Source organism: Myodes glareolus, chromosome 3 (assembly GCF_982192425.1).
Source record: "Myodes glareolus chromosome 3, mMyoGla1.1, whole genome shotgun sequence".
Lineage (NCBI taxonomy): Eukaryota > Metazoa > Chordata > Mammalia > Rodentia > Cricetidae > Myodes > Myodes glareolus.
In genome coordinates, this window is record NC_142028.1 from 54255286 (window position 1) to 54274780 (window position 19495).

Below are 19495 nucleotides of genomic sequence, written 5' to 3' on the forward strand. Positions count from 1 at the left end.
CAGAGAACACTTGAATATATCGGCAGAGTGGATTTAATTCCCTGTGACTGCCGAACAAATGAGCTCGTTTACCAGCTCAAAGGGGCTTGGCAACAGTTTGAAATGGCGAGAAGTCAATGCTATGCGTCACCTTTAACTTGGACATCTTCAGAGATGATCTGAGAGTTGCATCTTGGCCTGGCTGCTTCAAAGGCAGACTTGGTCGCAGATCCATGAGCAATGCGGCATCTCTTAAATGATGCATCCGACTGAAATATGAAAGTCTGAGGGAGAGGCTGGGCTAGAACCTGTGCCTGGAAGTGCTTGCTGGGGCTTCTGGGACTGAGATTTGACTCTTTGCAGACATCTCTGGGTTGGCTGGCAGCTGGCATGCTTGAGGGATTTTCCTTTGACTCCCTCTGAGTGTTACCCAAATGGTGACCCAATCCCACCTGTCAGGTTTTGCCCCTGCCCACGAGTGGCTATGATCTTCACAGGTCCCACTATTACCACGAACTCTGCCTTCACAGACTGATCTCCTGCTGATCACAGATATCTGTAAAGAACTCTATCTGTGTCAATGTATACAGACATTTTCTTTTCAGTATTTCTCAGACATTGCAGAAAGGCAGCGATTGCTGTAGCTTTGATATCATTCAGGGAATCACAAGTAATCTAGAGATGATTTTTAAAGTGAATAGGAAGTATGCATCTATGCAGAAGGTTACAGTTATACAGAAGTGGGACAATGTAGGAGGTGTATGGGTATATGGGTTTGTGCAGAAGAGGAGGTTTGTGACTACACAGGAGGTATGCAGTACCGGAGGCAGTGTGAGATTATACCAGAGCGGTGAGCTTGTAGGGGAAGCGTGCTGGTGTACAGAGGTAAGGATACACAGGAAGTGTGAGGCTATAGGGGAGGGAGCACAGAGGAGGTTATACAGAAGATTGTGTGTCTACAGGAGGTGTGTGCTTGTATAGGGGGCGTGAGGTTATAGAAGAGGTGTGCTGCTTGTTACAGAGGACGGGTGCATGTGTACAAAAAGTGTGTGGTTAGGAGGTGTGAGATTCTACAGGAAGTATACAGCTATACAGGAGGTGCATGCTTGTGTAGGGGGTGTGCGCTTGTACAGGTTGGGTGACATTATATGGCAGGTGTGCAGGTTGCAGGCAAATGCTATCCTGCTTTTTGGGAGGGACTGGAACACGCACTGTTTCGGGTATCTGGGAATCAATTGGCAGAGTTCTAAGGCAGGATTGTGCACAAAGAAGGCCTCCTTGGTCCACTGTAATAAGACACTGTGAGACACGTGCCAGGCCTAAATTACTGAGCCATCTTTTTTAGCCCCTGTTTGTCCTTTTGTTTGCTAATTTTGTTTTAACATAGAGGATATAACCAATGTGAGTGGAATTATCTTACGGAACTCTTTTGATACTGTCTATGCTTATGAGGGTAATTCATTTTTACTTCTATTTGTTCCATGATTCAGTCTTACTTGAAGTCATTAAATAACCAGTGATGACTTTGAAGTCAGTGATGCTCTTGAGTCCTGAAATTAAGGTGTGAGTTCCCATACCTGATATATATTTTTTATACTGGTCTGTTTTCCCACCTAATTCTATAATTTGTGTAATGAACTGTGTATCACATCTGGATCAGAGGGTCTTAATATACAGACTAATAACCCCAAGTTCTTGGGTCACATATGCACATTCTTTTGGGTTTATTCAGACATAGAAGGCCTGTGTACTCTCTTTGAAAATAGCTCTAACTTTGTTCTATGTTACGATATACGATAGATATGACCCCATGTTTTATCAGGGCAACTTTCGCTGTGACTTGGAGGTTCCTAAGCAGACTCTCACCCAGGCATGGTGTTAACTCAGAGGACTCTTAGTTATGAAAGGCATTTGTTGAAAGCAGAGTCTGTGCTTGGTGCAAATTGAAGCTTGACAGGTTTATAGGTTCCTTGGGGGAGGGAGGATGGAGTCACACGTTGAGGTCCTTCACGGGTTCCTTTCTGTTTCCCTGCCAGAGGCTGGCCAAAGAGCTTGGCCTATCTCACCCTCACAACTGGGGCCTTGTTTCTCCCCAGGATGAGAGTCTGTGCTAAGTGGATGCTGCCGCTGTCACACTGGCTGCTTCTGGCCTGTGTGCTCATGGTCTGCTGGAAGCTGACGTCCGCCTCGAGCCAGCACCTCCGGGGACAGGCAGGTAAGCCCTTTAAGCTCATTATGCACTGCTGAGATCAATTAATACAATGCTTTGACACGCCGGAGTCCACACTTTAGACCCAGGCGCTTGACAAGCGCTTGACTGGCGTGTAAGTAATGGTAGAGCCACGGACCAATAGGGCCCAGTGGCTTATGCTGGGGTGGGGCTGTTCTGGATGTCTTCGCAAGCTCTTGTCCGGGCTCTCCTTTGAGTTTTAGCTTTGATTTTCCTGGGTGTGCTTTTGTGTTAGTAATGCTTTTTCTCTGAAGGCCGGGAAGTCTGTAGCACTCAAGTGTGTGGCTGAGCGCACCCGTGCACACATAGTTGCTCTTATAGCTGTCTGAAAGTCAGGGTCAGGTGACACAGGGCTGTCCTGAGAGGACCTTTTAGCTAAGTCAAGACCCTCCTGAGACACCTGGAGAAAATAAGTTGAATGAGGGACATAATGAAGGAGAGAAGAAAAGAAATGGCAAAATAAAGAAAACAGCCAGGGTAACTTTGGCGTTTTCATGGCCCGTAAAGGGAAGTGTGTCTAAACCTGGAGAGACAGCTGTTCTGGCAATTTCTCGTGAAATTCATGTCTGTGTATTGCCGTTTAAAGTTAATTTTATAGCGCTATGTGAACTAACAGGCGACGTGGCGGAATTGTCATGGTTATCTATCGCTGTGCTCAGCTCAGAGTTGCCCTTCGCTGCCCTCCGCTGCCCTCCGCTGCCCTCCGCTGCCCTCCGCTACCCTCCGCGACCCTCCGCGACCCTTTCAGCGTCTCCCTTCTCTGCAAACAGCCCCTCCTGCTTCCACGTCACATGGGCGTCTCTGCAGGACTCCAGGTGTACTTAAGAAGTCCAGTTCTGCATAAGAGAGACAAGGTGACATTTGTCTTTCCTCCTCCAGTACTGCCCCCTGATTCACCCGAGCTCCCCATCAACGGCGGTAGTTCCCACTCTGGCCTTTGTCTGCCTCCTACCCACCACCTTCCATGTGATGCTGTGTGTCCCAATAGGCCCAGGAAATGACCCAAATCACTATGACTTAACCCCTCCGGTGCCATCTGGAGTTCCAAGGTGCCAAGAGATTTTGGTTCCTGACTGAAGGCATGTTGGGAAAGTTGAGGCCACAGCATACATGAATGAGAGTGGTCACTGGAGTCAGACGTAACGTGAGATTTGAGCTCAAGCAGTGGGGTAAGGCTAACTGCAATATTGTCAAATACTCAATACTGTCAAATATGCAATATTGCTTTTTTCTTCTTTAGTATTGGGGCTGGACCTATGACCCCCAAGCACTCTACCCCTGAGCTATATCCCCAGCACCTTTCATCTTTGTTTACAAACCACAGGATACGACTTATCATCCAAATGCCTCTCCAGGCTTCCAGATCACACTCTGGAACTCGCAGGCTGAACAAATAAAACAGCACGTTTCTGATAAGGATAAAATTACCAGACTCCAGCTGACTCACAACTTAACCTCTGTGATACAGGGGGATGCTTATTTCTTTGGGGTTTTCCAAGCCACTCTGGCTCAGGAGTAGAATATACTTAGCCTAGGAACACAGGTGATGGTAAAAATGGCCTTCAGAAAATAATTCTCCTTTTGTATCATGCATCTATATGGATATATGCGGATATATATTTAAGCGTAGGTTCTGCATCTGAGATAGTACTTGGTTTGAACAGGGATCTTGCGATGTGTTCTATTGCTAAGGAAGTTTTTTTTCTTGTGGAAGTGACAGAATATTGGACAAACACAGCTTAAGGGATGATGGAGGACAGAGGAGATATAGTTTATCAGGTGGGGGAAGCTGGCAGCGGGCATCTCTATGGCAGTGGAAACATGAGGCAACTGTTCACATCTCAGTGGCTCAGGCAGCAGACAGAGAAAGGGCCGGAACCAAGAAAGGGTTGTAAGCCCCCACCCTTACCTAAAGCGATCCGCTTCTCCTAGCTGGGTCCCATCTTCTAGTGGTCCCACAAATTTCCCAAAAAGCACCACCAAGGTGGGAATCAAGTGTTGCAAACATATAACTGAACACATAGCTTGTGAGGAACCTTCCAAGCCACGCTGTTGCCCGTATTACCCCAAACATTTGAGGCTCAAGTGGTCACCTTGATTCAGCCTTCAGAGTAGCTGGGACTCCTATTGTACTTGACTCTGGGCAGGAAGACTGTGAGTTCAAAGTCAGCCGGCACTCTACAGACAGACCTTGTGTCTTCCCCACCCCCGAGAAACTAAAGTGTGAGCCTTAAATTATACACACCTCGGAAGTGTGAATGCCCCTGTCCACAGGCTTCTATGTCTGAGAAATTGGAATGATGCTGTAGCCTGCGCCCAGACAGAGACCACACCATGCTTTTCCCTTCTCCCTTACTCTGACATGTTAAGGGTGGCTACAGTTTTAGGCTCAAGATAATTTCTTAAATCTCTTACAACTCAATTTTCTCCTCTCAACTGACAGTTTGAAGATGAGAAAAATAATGATTGAAGTTTTGAGAAATCAGCATAAAATCAATACCACTAGACTGTTGTGGAGTGCCTACAGGTAGTTGTGGTATTGTGCTGTGTGTCTTTTGATGAGTTCATTTAGGGGGCCAAAGAGTTTGAAGTCATTGATCTTATCTGTTTAACGCACATCTGTTTTCTAGAATAGAGCTCGGTAAAATATGGCAGTGGGTGCATTATCAACAGATTTCCAGGCACCAGGCTGGGGTAGGGGATGTTGAGGAGAGATAAAAACTTTAAGAAAGGTTCCTGGGGAAGTGGCTGGCTCAGTTGATAAAGCGTTTGTCATGCAAGCAAGAGGACCTGAGATTGGACCTCCCATCAGACAGTGGTTCATTCTTATAAGCCCAGGGCTAGAGTGGCAGAGACAGGCAGATGCTGGGGACTTGCTGGCCAGGCAGCCTTCTGGAACCAGGAAGCTTCAGGTTCAATGAGAGATAGGTCCTGTCTCAAACAATAAGGTGGAAATTATTCCTTGAAACATCAAGGAAAACACTTGATGTTGACCTCTGACCTACAGCAGGCATGTATACACACCCACACCAATTACACAAATTAAACCACACTTCTTGCATGTATGCATGCATACACTCACACATGCACACCAACACACTTGAAGAAAATAGGTGTGGTAGTTTGAATGTCATTGGCCTCCATAATATCATAGGGAATGGCATTACTGGGAGGTGTGACTTTATTGAACCAGGTATGACCTTGTTGAAGGAAATGTGTCACTGTGGAGGTGGGCTTTGAGGTCTCATACATGCTCAAGCCATGTCCAGTATCTCAGTCTACTTCCTGTTGCCTGTGGATCAACATGCAGCAGCTGGTCTGCCTGCACACTGCCATGCTCCCCACCATGATGATAATAGACTGAGCCTCTGAAACTGTAAACTGCCTTCTCAATTCAGTGTTTTCCTTTAGAAGAGTTGCCGTGGTCACAGTGTCTGTTCACAGCAACAGAACCCCTAACTAAGACAATAGGCTGAAGTCAAACTTCCCATTTTATCTGCAATGATCTTTATTTTACGTATAACTTTAAAGTCAAGAAATAGACAACTCTATAGTTAACTTTAAATTAAGAGCAGAATTGTTCCCAAGAAGGGCAGATGGCATCTTACATTACAGCAGAAGTTGGACTATTAGAAGCCATGGTAAGGGAGCTGCACAAAGCCTTGGTTAAGCCTGCTGAAGAAATAGCAGCCATAACCTGGGATTTCTATATGGATGGGTTCCTTCGGCTTCTCGGCACAGATGCCCACTGTGGTGTTCTCTAACTGTTGGAAGTCCTCTGTGGTTAATCTCTGGAATTTAATACCTATCATCATATACATAAATGACCACAAGGGAATCAGGGCTTGTCTCTGCCTCACAGGGATTCTGATTTGAAAGCGAGGTTTGTTTTACCTGGAGAGTCATCTTTGGTAGAGGCCACACAGCAAGCCATGGAGACGTCCACATTTCCGCTTTGACCTCCACACTGCCGTGCATCTGCCCAGAGTGAAGGCTCCTGAGTCCCATCTTAAGTTTTACTCTTTTGAAGGTCTCAGGAGCTGTGCCCCTATTTCTGTAACGTAGCGAACGTTAAACTGTTTATGAATAGGCTGCCTATTTTCATTTGTCACCATGTGGCTTGCTGTATAGTTTTATGCCGTGGTAAAAATCCCAAATCATTTAGGGAAGTATGAAAGAGGTCTTTTTGTTGGCTGTATCTGTGTACACATATAAGAACATGTGTGCACACTTGGATGTACTGCCATGCACCCTATTTTGTAACCAACTCGCATCCATTTCACAATAGAGTCTGGAAGTCTTTTGATCTGGGTGTTTGCTGGCATCTATTCCTCTGTGGAGCACCGTAAATTCATCCATCATTCGGGCACAGCTTCAGTTACTGGGTCACCCCAGTGTGGGCGAGTTTGCTATCAGATTTGCACAAGTACACGCCTCCTACTGAGAAGAAATTGTGCTAGTAGAATGGCTAAGTTAGCGATGTGAAAGTGTTAATGAGATTCAGTTCATTGGGACAAATATACAAAACAAATGTTTTTCAAACAAAAATGACATTCTTTTTGCTTATGAGCAGCAGGTGAATATTCCAGTTGCCTCTATTAACAGTGTTTTTTTGGGGGCCCATGGTGTGTGGGAACTCTTCTGCTCTCAGGTACAGATGGCTTCTGAGGAGAAAAGGGAGGCCAGGAAGGGCTGGCTTGGGAAGTGGCAATGGGGCAGGCTGAGGTTAGATGGCATGGCTTCACTTTCTTGCCATTGGCTGGGGCTTAGACACTTGACCATACCTGCCTTTAAGGCGGTAGGAATGGAGTGTCATTTAGCTGCCGGACCAGAAAGAAGAGGTGAAAATAAGTTTTGCTGAGCCCCAGAGTGCCTTCCAGAACCTTCCAATGTATTCACACTTCCAGGGGCAGCGCTAGCAGTGAGAGCCAATGCTCCCCCCAGTCTATGTCTCTGGGCACTGTTGTCCTGAATTTTCCAGTACTGTAATGGGACTTGGTGTCTGTGTGTTTGCATATCTCCGTGTCTCTGTCTCTGTCTCTGTCTCTCTCTCTCTCTCACACACACACACACCAAGATGTAAGATGCTAAAGGTTTACTTTTATCCTGTATCTTCTTTCTATTGGCTTCATCCTTTGTTTACTCTTGTTGACTCACAGAAGTTCTTACTAAAATCAAGGACCCAGTCCCAGAACATTGGGATTGTCCTCGTCCTTGATCCTTCTCCTCCAACTCCTGCTCCATCTTATACATTTTCCCACAATGACCGCCAGGAGAAGAAAGCACCCCTTACCCTACAGTGGACCTGTGGTATTAAATTTTCTATTCATTTATTTATTTATTTATTTATTTATTTATTTATTTATTTAATGTGTTTGGGTGTTTTGCCTGCATGTCTGTCTGCATACCATACACATGCACAGCCCTCAGAAGCTAGAATCTTCTGGGACTCGAGTTACAGATGATTGTGAGGTGCCATGTAGGTTCTGGAACTCAAACCTGGGTTCTCTGGAAGAGCAGTCAGTGCTCTTAACCACTGAACCACCTCTCCAGGCCCATGGGGCATTTTCTTACTGTCCAGCCCTCAGATGATGGGGAACTGAGGGTCCAGGAGAGGTGAGCACGGTGTGCCGCGATGCTGTGAGCCTCGTCTATCCTCACACCTGGGAGGGTGTCACAGGACGTCTGACAGTGGGATCTAGTTGCAGAGTAACCTACAGGTAGCTGGCTAGGATGGTCCAGAAAGGCTCCTGACTGTATCCCAGGGATATTGGCTGGTAATGGGGTGCCAGGAATTGCTCAACAACTTAACTACGCAAGAGACAGTATATGATAAGATATTACACTTCTGAGGGTAGGGAAGTGGGTGGCATTAAAAAAGAGTTTGTCCCCCCCCCACCTCCAGGGCCCGTTGTACAAAGGACTGAGGCTTTTGTATGGAGAGGGGTACTTCTTGACTGATTTGTGTAGTGCAAGATTTTCCATGTATATTTTGTTCCACGTAATTCTACACACACCACCGTGTATCTCTTGTCTCATTAGCATCCTAAGTCTCTACTGAGGGGGTGTGTGTTGTAGAATCATAAGAAGGTTACTTCTGACACAGGGCTGCCTCCGTGACTGTGCCGGTGGTGCATGCCAGTTTTACTCACCTTGGGGATGTGTCTGTGTGTACGGGGGCTTTTGTTTGGCAGACTTGTTTCTCCCATATGTCTGTGACTTTTTAATCCTGTATTGGTCCTTTTTCTCAGCCAATAGCATCTTTTCTCCACAAGAGGGCAGCAAACAGCGTCTCAGGAAGGCTGCAGGCTGGGAGGTGGTGAAAGTCAAGTGATTGGTGGAATTAACTCTTTAAAGACCTTCTCAAGTTTTGCCCTTTGTAACCATGGTGACATGGAGACACAAAGCTTCCTAAATCCGTGGGACTTGTCTCTGGGGGTATCCGAATATTTTAATGTAGATTTTCCCTTTAAAGACAGACATGTCTTTAGATTTCTGATGCAGGTGGATCTGATGCTGGAGATTTGGGAGCTACGGGTTTCTTTGCGCATTTTCATAGTTCTATTTCCCCAGAAGATACTGTGTCTGAGTTGGGCCTTCTGACTGAACGCTGTGGGTGCCTGCCTGGTGTCTACTCAGTATGTTCCTCACAGAAAGACCCAGAAAAACTGGAGCACTCCTAAGAATCAGGCAGCACAGGAAGTCGGGGTGGGGGGAGGCTGGGGTCCAACATAGCTATCTCGAGTTCTGTCCCATCTTGGTTGTGCGACTATGATGTCCAGGCCATTTAACCCCTCTGAGCGTGTTTTATCAGCTAGACCGTGAGACAGTTGACACGCCTACCTTGTGTCAGGTTGCCGGAATGACTGAGGACAAGCAAGCGGAAGGGCTAGAGGAGAGCAGACATGTCGGAAGTGGACGCTGTGAGAGGCGCACAGACGACAGACTCTGAAGGGTCGCGCACCCGAGAAATGACCAGAAGCTGTGAGCTCTCTAGGGAGATGTGATCGGTGTCTTCGGAGTTCAAAATTTTATGGTCTATAAGGAAAACATCTTGCATATCAGTGCCTTGGGAAAGCTGAGGAGACTGAAGAAAGTAGTCTTTTGTTTGTAGAAACACCAAGTTGCCGCTCAAGTTGTAGAAAGAGGGGATTAAAGGCCTTGCTATGTCGGGGTGAAGAGTGACCCAGGCTAGCCTTGAGTGACTGGTTGCTAATTGCAGACCGGGGTGCCTCTCTGAGCTAGGGATCGGTAAGATGCTGATGGCCAGGGAAAGTCTGCAATGTGATCCCACCTGGGAGCGAGCCCTGTTGACTGACAACAGGTATCTCTCGCTTCAGTTGTTTCAATCTTAGGGGAACCCCAAAACCTCTTTGGGGCGCAGACCCGTTTTCTGAAGGATGAGGATAGGGAAAGAGACCAAAACTGATCTTCACAAGGTGGGAAGAGGGGTCAGTTAGATGATGTAGGAAGCCCACAGAGCACACAGGCCGACTTGGTTGAGCCCTACCTTCTATTTCAACGGGGTTCCCTTCCCGGTGTCTCTGGGTTCTTTATGTGTACGGAGGATTTTCAGTTTCCTGCTGTTTTCCCTGTTACAAATGCCAATACAAAACACAGTGTGATGTTGTTTACCATTATTTTAACTTCATTTAAATTCTTTGAAGAGTGCTGGTTGCGTTACGGTAGTGCCCTGTGCTTCAGTCACTCTGAGGACGCTCTCGCGTTAACTGGCTCATTTATCCTTACTCATTCTTACGGAAAGCCCGTTTCTTCTAAGATGCTAATTGTGTGGGGGAATAGCGTTTCTCTTACACGAGAGTTCTTTGGTGAGGTTCTACTCTACTGTGTTTGTTTTGCCAGTGATAAAAGCTGAACATTATTGCTGTTATTTCAGTTTCGGTGATTTCCCTGCACTGCTGAAGTTTTGGCACTAGAGGGCAGGCGAGGCTTAGAATAGCTGATAGCGCCTCTGCACCCCCTCCCTACGATGTTTTCTGGCCACTTAAAAAAATACAAAGAAACCACTGTAATTAATTTTACTAATGCATTTTTAAATCCCATACATTCAAATAATTATCATGTAAACCTGTGACCCTTGTCTCTTGAGTAATTAATGACAGGGTGTGTCTAGAACTGACTATAGAAAATAATTCAAGTTGATGAATTGGATTCTTTTGTTATTGTTGTTGTTTTTTGTCTGTTTTTTGAGACAATGTCTTACTAATTAGCCTTGGCTGGCCTGGAGCTTGCTATGTTGACCAACCACACTGGTCTTGAACTCTCAGAGACCCATGTACCCTGTTTCCTGAATATTCGGACTAAAAGTGCCGCCACCATGTCTGGCTAAGGAACTGATTCTTATCATTGTATTTTTAGGTATCAGAACTAGAAGTATTGATATTTTTCTGGCCTATGGAGTATATTATCTGTGTCTCTTCATCTCATTAATTCCTCTTGTGTGTTATATGTATGATTTCCTCTTCCTTCCTCTTTCTTCTTTTCTCTTTCTCTAAAGTATTTGCTGGATTTTAGTGCCAGATAAGCAGGGCTCCCACCTCACATTGTAAAGGGCAGGGAGAGGTTCTGGTTTTAGAGAGTTGTGTGTGCGTTTTCTGCAAAAGCAGGTATCTTTTTTTCTCATTTCTTTGTGTGTGTGTGTGTGTGTGTGTGTGTGTGTGTGTGTGTGTGTGTGTGTGTGCAGCAACATTTGTGTAAGCTTCCGCACTTTTCTGTGGACACCCGAACCTCGAAACAGGCGCGCGCTTTCCTGACTCGAGCCCACGAGAACGGACGCATGTCCTAGGGGTTTGAACAGACGACACACACACAAAGAGACCGGCTCATCTGCCAAAGAGCAAGTGGCAAATGGCAGCTTTATTAAGCATAAGTTGGGTATATATACTGTGGGGCAAAAAGACACCAGCCCCCCATCAGGATCAAGGAAAGAGAAAAGTCAGGGGGCCGCACCCAAGGTCGGAGAGCAGCTGAACAGAGAAAAGAGGAAGCCAGGTGGGCGTGCTCAGGCTCAGAGAAAAGCTGACCCAGGAACCTTGCCTGCGGGCGAGAACCTTGCTTGCAGGTGGAATTACCATGACAGTAGAGGGAGAGTTCTCTCTAAGCTACACCCTAGGGCCGTAGGTGAAATTAACATAACAGGAGAGGGCAGTTCTATGCTACACCCTCAAGCTGATGCAGTGGAACCAGGAAGCAGAACAGCCCTGCAAAGCGCCTCGGGAAAAGTGGGGAACTTGTGTACCTACACATTTGTGTGGAGCTCAGACGACAACTTGTGGGAGTTGGTTCTCTCCTTCCACTCTGTGGGTCCCAGGGACTTCAGTCAGGGCATCAGGCTCAGTGGCACGTACCTTCACCCACAAAGGTAAACGAGTATGCTTGGTGGCAAATATCTTTACCCACTGAGGTACCCACTGACCCATGTAACAGCATGCTTTTAAGGAAAGAGTCCTGGCAAAATAATTTGAAATAGAAAATGCAGAAGTGTGTGCGTGCGCACACATGTGTATGTTTGTGTGTGTGTGTGTGTGTGTGTGTGTGTGTGTGTATGAGAGAGAGAGAGAGAGAGAGAGAGAGAGAGAGAGAGAGAGAGAGAGAGAATGCTAACTGACCTGGTGATGATGAAGGTATTTTAAAGAGAGATTAGTGTTCCTCCCTTTGCTGTCAGAATAATGAGATAATAGTCCTGTGAAATTGAAATTCCTCCAAGAATCTCATGCTGGGACAACAGAGACTCTAAAGAAAACCCTTTCGCTTGAGAAGAGATTTATAATTTACCAGCCCACCTTACAGGAGATCAGGGTACACCTTGATCGGGACTGCTTATCTATGTGTGACCCTGGCCCTTTATTTAAACCTTAGTTTCCAGGCAGGACCCTGAGGATACAGGTGCTGCTGGATCTCTTTATCCTTCTGCTGTGGTCACACGGAATAGATCTCTTTTTCCTGGCTTTCAGTATGGATTTGGCTATTTGAATTGTTTGAGATTGGGACTCTAAGTCTGGTTACAGCTCTAAAAGTTGGCGGCAGTAAACTTACTTTGACTCAACTTATGTTGACTTTGGAGGGAAGCCCAATGATGCAATTTTATCTATTTAATTTATTTATGTGAGCCAGGGTCTCACTACATAGCTCTGGCTGGTGTGGAACTTCTTGTACAGATCAGCTCGATCTTGAACTCGCAGAGAGTAACTTGCCCGCCTGTCCCCCAGTTCCGTACAAAGGTGGGACTTGTTCCTCAATTTCCCTGTCTTTCTTCCCCCTGCCCATAGATGGCTGCTTGGCTAAAAAGTCTCCACAGCAACATATTCAATTGCATTGATAAGGATTGAAAGGAAGACAGCTCCATTCTGTAGGTAGCTAGTCAGGGTCACAGACCCAAACAAACTGAAGTATCTACATGGCCTAGCGAAACTGGAAGTCACCTGTAAGAATACAGCAATTTTTTTTTAGTAAACATTAGGCAATCAAAGTTAAACTCAAGGGACAAATGAAGAGTTTAGAGTCTAAACTCCAAAAAGACCCCAATCATCAAGATGTATGCTGATGTATGATGTCATCAGCCTTTGTTCTTTCGTGTTCTGGTTGCTTTTTCTCCTTGGGCCTTTGGTGGGCTTTTGGGCAGGCCTTTTCTGAGTCAGCATTTTTCTTCCCTGACCTTTTACTAATCAGAATTCTCCATATGCATTTCAAACTAACCAAACAGGTACATCCGGATTTAATTATACACTGGTGGTACCAAGTTGACCCATTCCCAAGATACAAAAGAATGCTACATGGGAACTGGCTCTCAGGATCCTTCCTGCTGCAGGGACCGGCCAGCCTACTTCCCAACGGAACCTGCTTGCCCTTGTTTCCTTCCTCCAGGTTCTTCTCCATGGGGGAAACAAGGGGTTCAACTCTGAACCAGGAAACTTGTAAAAACATGAACAGGACCAAGGAAACATGGAGGGATGGTTTAGGAAACCTGTGACTTAATGATAGGAAAGCACCTATAAACTCCTTGGTGGTTTTTTGTTTATTTTTTGGTCTAAAGGGGATGAAACTTCATACCAGAAAATGCTGAGGTCATTCCATGGCTGTATTGTGTATAAGTCTTACAAGGTGGAGTTTAGAGACCTGTCATTTAGCAGCTGTGCCGGTCACTTTTTAGATCTTAGTAAGAGATGGAGAACTACTGATTTAGAAGAAAAGGGAAGTGGGAATTCAATTCTGGCTCTTGTCAAGTTACCGTTATGGTCCATAGTGTGATGAGTCTCCATTGCAGCAGTTGCAAACTCTGGATTCCCAGAGGAGAGGCAGGACTCGCCTCCACAGCTCCAGAAGGACTGAGAAAATTCTGCTTCATTTTGCACCAGTCTGGTTCCTCCTGATTGCTAAGGTCCCTGGTATGAAAGTCAGTCACCTGCCCCTGGCTCTGCATGATTCTTCCCAGGTGGCATCTTGATGCATTCATCATGAACTCACTGCTTGCTAACGGGGGGGGGGGGGGGGGGGGAACAGGCCGCAGGGGGTCTCACCCTTCCTAATGCTGTGACCCTTTAATATGGGTGCTGACCCCAACCATAGCATTATTTCATTGCTCCTTCATACCCGTAATTTTGCTATGATTATGAATTGTACTACAAAATCTGATATGCAGAATGTCTAATATGTAACCCCTGTGGAAGGGTCGTTTGACCCCCAAAGAGGTTAAAACCCACAGGTTGAGAACTGCTGGGTTAGAGAGTGTTGGCATTCTCTTGTGTCCTTGGAAAGTTCATGTCCAGGGCCCTTAGCAAGGCTGGTCACACCTGGCAACTGAGCGTGGGCTATTTGTGTCCCTTCTCCCATGGCAAGGGAGAGAGGCTGTGGTGCACATCTCACAGGGAAAAGCAAGCTTTTGAACAGCCCACTGGCAGGGCCTGCTCGTCTCCCTCCCTTTTGGTCTTGGAGGAGAAACAGACCTCAGCCTTTGAGCAGCTCTCTGGGGAGTTGGAGGATTCTCATTCCTGGGGAAGAGACCTCTCTTTATTCTTTCAGGCCACACACTTACGCTCATCGCAGCAAAGCCTACAATTTGGGGCTTGAAAAGCCATAGGTTCCTGGCTCATCTGTCTGTCAGAACTCCACAAGAAAACCAGAATCCTTTGTTCCCTGTAAGGCAAGTAAAACTACTGGTAAAAAAGCAGGAAGGGAGGAGAGTGGGGAGGGGGCAAGAAGGAAAAAGAAGGAGGCTTTGTGTTTTCCCAGGCCTTGCTTGGGTGTTTTAAATATTTTGGCCCATCTGGTGGTCTCAGAATAGGATGCTAGAAATAGTGCCATTGAAGAGGTATCTAATAACACATCTGAAATGATTAATTGGCTGTGGGAAGAGAGTGTTTGCAATAGTTAAAAACAGCTCCCAGGGCCACATGACATCTCTGGGGTTAGGGAATGCCTGAAAGCCGCCAGCCGCGGGCAAGTTAAAAGGGCCGACATCCTTGACCAAGCTGGGTTTGTTCAGCAGGGATGCTTGCGGGTTTCTCACCTGTAGGAGGGAGCTCTGAGGTCTCAGAGCCTGGGAACAATGGAGAAGTTTATTTTAGGAAGCAGGGGATTAGAACGTAAGTGTGAAATGAGACAAACGGCTGCTCCCAGCACTTCCCAGTAAGAAACTCTGCATAGACTTTGCATAGCTACAGGCTCACAGGGTAGGGGTGGGGTTGGGATTTGAGTAACTTAAGCTGTTACTCAAAAAGAAAGAAGTACATGGCTGAGGTACTTGGCCAGCGGTTCTGCTTTCCTTCCACTGAGTAAAGCTTTAGACTCCGACATGTCTAATCTTCTTCGGATGGATTTGTCCTTTGGCAAGTATTTGCAAAGATGGTGGCAGTCATTTTTTTTTCCCCAAGAAAAGTTTTGTAAGCCTCGTTAGAGTTCAGCTCAAGAAGGGAACACAGGGACCCGCGCTGCTCTTTTCTGTCCCCCGACTCTGTAGTTTTCTTGTCAACTCACAGGCTTTCAAGAAAAGTGAGTGCCAGTCGGGGGGAGTAATTGCTAACAAGGAACAGTCTTGGCGATTCAGTTATTGCTATCCAACATATCTCATGGGAAATAGCAATCCTGTTTAAAGGGGAAGAGTGGCTTAGAGCTTTGAGATTCCCTCTCAAAGTTGGAAGCATCTGCAGGTCGAGGCGGAGATGTCAGGCAGAGAGGGAGGGCTAGGAGAGCCTTATGCAAAGGCAGTAAAATCGGTGCACGAGAGAGATCAGCGGGCAAAGAGGAGGCGGGAAACGCCTGCCCCTCCCCCAACCTGAGGCCACTGGCCTAGGGGCAGCACACTCCACAAAGTGTGCAGATGAGCCCGGGTGGAGAGCAGACATTAAGGAGAAGCGTGATGTGTGAGATCATGTGTGGAAATACACGGAATGGACAGTGCTTGTGAGACAACCCCTACCCGGCAAATGACTCAAAAGCCAGAGCTGTGCGTGTTAAAAAAAAAAAAAAAAGAAAAGCAAAAACCAAAAAAAACCCAACCAAAATCCAAAACAACAAATCCTCGATTTTTTGGTGCCTTATTGATATACTGGATCATCCCTTTGCTGTATCCTGTCTCTTCCTCTTTGGAAGTGTACTTTCTTTTCTTTTAAAAACTTTTTGAAATTTGATGTGTACGGATATTTTGCCCGAGTATCTGTCTGTGCAGCAGAGGCCGGCAGGGGGCAGAGGAGGCCCCTGGATCAGCTGGAACCGGAGTGCCCTATGGTGGCGAGTTGCCTTGTGGGCTGTGGGAATTGAAGCATCTCTGGGGTCTCTGGAAGAGAAGAAAGTCCTCACAACTGCTGAGCTTTGTCTACAGCCCAGTGCACCAACACTTAGCCAACCGCCTCTACTCATTCCTTGTTTAGGGACTTAACCCAGAAGCCGTCCTGAGGTATTGTCTGACCCATGGTGTCTTCTGACATCAGAATGAATGAGCAGTATTTTTTTTTTCCTAGTTTTCCTATAGCATGCATGCATTTCAGTGTCTGTCTGCCTGTCTCTGTTTCTGTCTTCTGGATTTCTCCGGGTGGAAGCAAGGTTACCTGCCTCTCTTTTCTGTTTTATTGTGTCCTGATCTTGAATAGGCTCTCGAGTCAGCATGTCTCCAGACTCACTGTGTAACGCAGCAGAACCGAGTGGCTCCAATATGTCACTGAAACCTGAGTTTGAACTCTATTCATTTCAGAATTTGAGATGATCCTGAAGGATAAGGCTGACATTTACCCACGCATTGTTATGAAAAACAGATTGGCTGAGCAAATATACAGAATAAATATGTTTACCTAGCTGCTGTCATTGACCTTAGAGGACCACCCAGGGCTGACCCACTCAAGAAATACTCATTTAATCCAACATTAAAATGGTTGTGGCTTTGCTGTGCAGAGACCTGGCTTTGTGATGGTGAGCGATGTTGTCCAATTCTGAACCACAGACATTATTCCTGGATGTCTCCTCTGTCACAGAGTGTTTTGGTGAGGTGAAATTGTCACATCCTATGTGGAAGAGAGACGCTTGTGCTAACTCCTTTTGGCTATCAGACTTCTGAAACATGGACCTCAAAACAATGAAACCCAAAGAACCCTTTGCTGGGAGAAGGGAGGACAGCCTCCCACCTTAGGAGGAGATTTGCTGCAGCCCTGAGGACTTATCCTTCACACAGCCCTGAGGGCTCACCTGGTGACAGTGGCACCTGTGTGTGTGCTTCTGCCATGATTTTTTCTTTTCTTTCTTTTTAAAATTGATTATTTTTTAAAAAAAATTTCCCCCCCCCCTTTTTTTTTTAAAACAATCTGTTTTTCCTAGTGCACGAACTGGCTTTTTGGAGCCCATTCCTACAGAGGGTTACCTTGTTCAGCCTAGGTATAGGGGTTCCTTCTTGTAAAAGGAGCAGCAGGCTGCGTTCCTGCCCGGATCCTGGTCAGCTTACCCCCGAAATAATTACATGGAAACTGTATTCTTTTAAGCATTGCCTGGTCCATTATCTGTAGCCTCTTATTGACTAACTCTTCCATATTGCTTTAACCCATAGTTAGTAATCTGTGTAGCACCATGAGGTGGTGTGGTGCGGGAGAATTGTCTGTATTCTGTCAATCATGTATTTTAATAAAACGCTGATTGGCCAGGCAGGAAGTATAGGTGGGTCAACCAGACAGGAAGTAGAGGCAGGGCGATGAGAACAGGAATATTCTGGGAAGCAGAAAGCTCCCTCGGCCATTCCTGTGCAGACCACCAAAGCAGCAACATGTGAGCTGACAACTGAAAAAGGTACCAAGCCATATGGCTAACACAGAGTAGAATTATGGGTTACCGTAAGATGTAAGAATTAGTTAATAAGTAGACTGAGCTAATGGGTCAATCAGTTTATAATCTTATGGAGTCTTGTGAGTGATTTTCTCTGGGGCTTGCCGGTTGTGGGGTACCGGGTGGGACAGAAACCCCAACAAGCTGGCCGTCATGTTACAGTGGTAGCTTACCGGGAGGATTCTAACCCGCATCTATCTTGGGCAGGAGAAGCATGGTGACTGCCTCACTTCCCTTCTTCCCAGCATTCTGTTCTGTCTACTCCACCTACCTATGTTCTGACCTATCAGGCCAAGGCAGTTTCTTTATTAACCAATGAAAGTAACATATAGACAGATAACCCTCCTCCATCACCTTCTTTTCTAGGCAGCAGACAATCTCGGGGGTGGGGGGAAAGGAGTAAGTGAAACTGTGGCTGCATGGTTTGGGCAAACTGAACAGAAATCCACCTTCCTTTGTGAATTTATGTTTCATAATTTTTTCAGAATACTTGGCTATATGGCAGTGGGTTTGCAAACCCAGACAAACGAAAGATTTGAAGTGCTTGGAATTTAATGTATTTATTTTAGCTTTTCTTTCTTTTTTTTTTTTTATAAAAAATCTTACATTTTAACTGACATAATAAACAGCATCCTTTCAGAGTTTATAAATTTTAATACATGCAGATATCCTGAAACCATGCCCATGATCAACATGATAAGTGTTTATCCCTCACAAAAATTTATTGTATTTTAAAAAGTTTGCTTTTTTTTTTTTAATAGGGGTGGGTAGTAACAGAGACAGAGAGAAACACAGACAGAGAAAAGCATATGTGTGTGCCATGGTACACGTGTCCCATGTACCATGTATTCTTCCGCCCCCAGACTCCCCACCCCTCAACCCCCACATCTTGCTGTAGGAGTGAGGGTTTGCAGGTATGTACTGTATGTCAGGTTGAATGGATTCTGGGAATTTGAACCTGTGTCTTTGCACTTGTACGGCAAGTACTTTGCTGCCTAAGCCCTCTCTCTGACCGTTTGACCATCTTATAAAATGTGTTGCTTTTGACCCTTTCCCAGTTATGTCCCTGTGGATGAGTGGTCATTTTCTAGAATTGTGTTTAAGTGGAATCAGATAGATTGTATTCTCTTTTTAAATCTGATTTCTTTCTGCATAATTATTTTATAATTCATCCATGCCATTTCAAATATTAATAGCTCATTTAATAACTTTCTAATTAAAAATTATAATAGACCTATATGTATTTTTTTGCCGAGTAGTATTCCATTATATGCCACACATTGATTATCTAGTCACTTGATGGGTATTTTGGGTTTCCTCAGGTTGGGCTATTATAAATAGAGTATTTGTGAACTTTCCAAGCATTTATGGGATTCGGCTCTAGCTTCTTTTGAGTAGCTAATGACCAAGGGGGCCAAGTGGTTGGGCCACACAATTAGCGTGTGGTTGCCTTAAAAAAAAAAGCAAGAAACTGTTTTCCAAAGTAGTGTAGCAACCCACTACCACTAGTGTGAGAATCCATGTCCTCCATGTTCTTGTCAGCCACTATGAGGTCCACAAAGGCAGAGTTTCTCTGTGTCCCGGCAGACATTCCCAGATAACCACCTAGAAACATTATTACTTATAAATATTCATCCAATAGCTTGGGCTTATTACTAGCTAATTCTTACATTTCAAATTAACCTATTTTTCTTATCTACCCTTTGCTATGTGGTGGTTTCTTCTTTCAACATGACACATTTATCTTGCTTCTCTTTGCCTCTGCTCATGGCTCCTGAGACTCCGCCCTTTCCTCCCAGGGTCCTCTGTGACTGGCTGTTCCACCTATCCCTTCTACCTAGCTACTGGCCAGTCAACTCTTTTATTAAACCAATCAGAAGGATTCTTGGTAAAGGCACATGTTCACAGTGTACAAAAAGATTCCACAACAGGTCCATTTCTCTAGGTTAGCAATTTTAACAGAAG

The 19495-nt window shown here is 45.6% G+C and overlaps 1 protein-coding gene across 1 annotated transcript in view; it reads left to right on the forward strand.

Annotated features, from left to right (window-relative positions):
• Tafa4 (TAFA chemokine like family member 4) overlaps window positions 1–19495 on the forward strand; it is a 195272-nt gene that overhangs the window by 47116 nt on the left and 128661 nt on the right. Inside the window, exon 3 of the mRNA XM_048438349.3 lies at window positions 2076–2194. Within this exon, the coding sequence (XP_048294306.3) occupies window positions 2077–2194 (118 nt within the window). The 5' untranslated portion in view covers window position 2076. The remainder of the gene's footprint in view (window positions 1–2075; window positions 2195–19495) is intronic.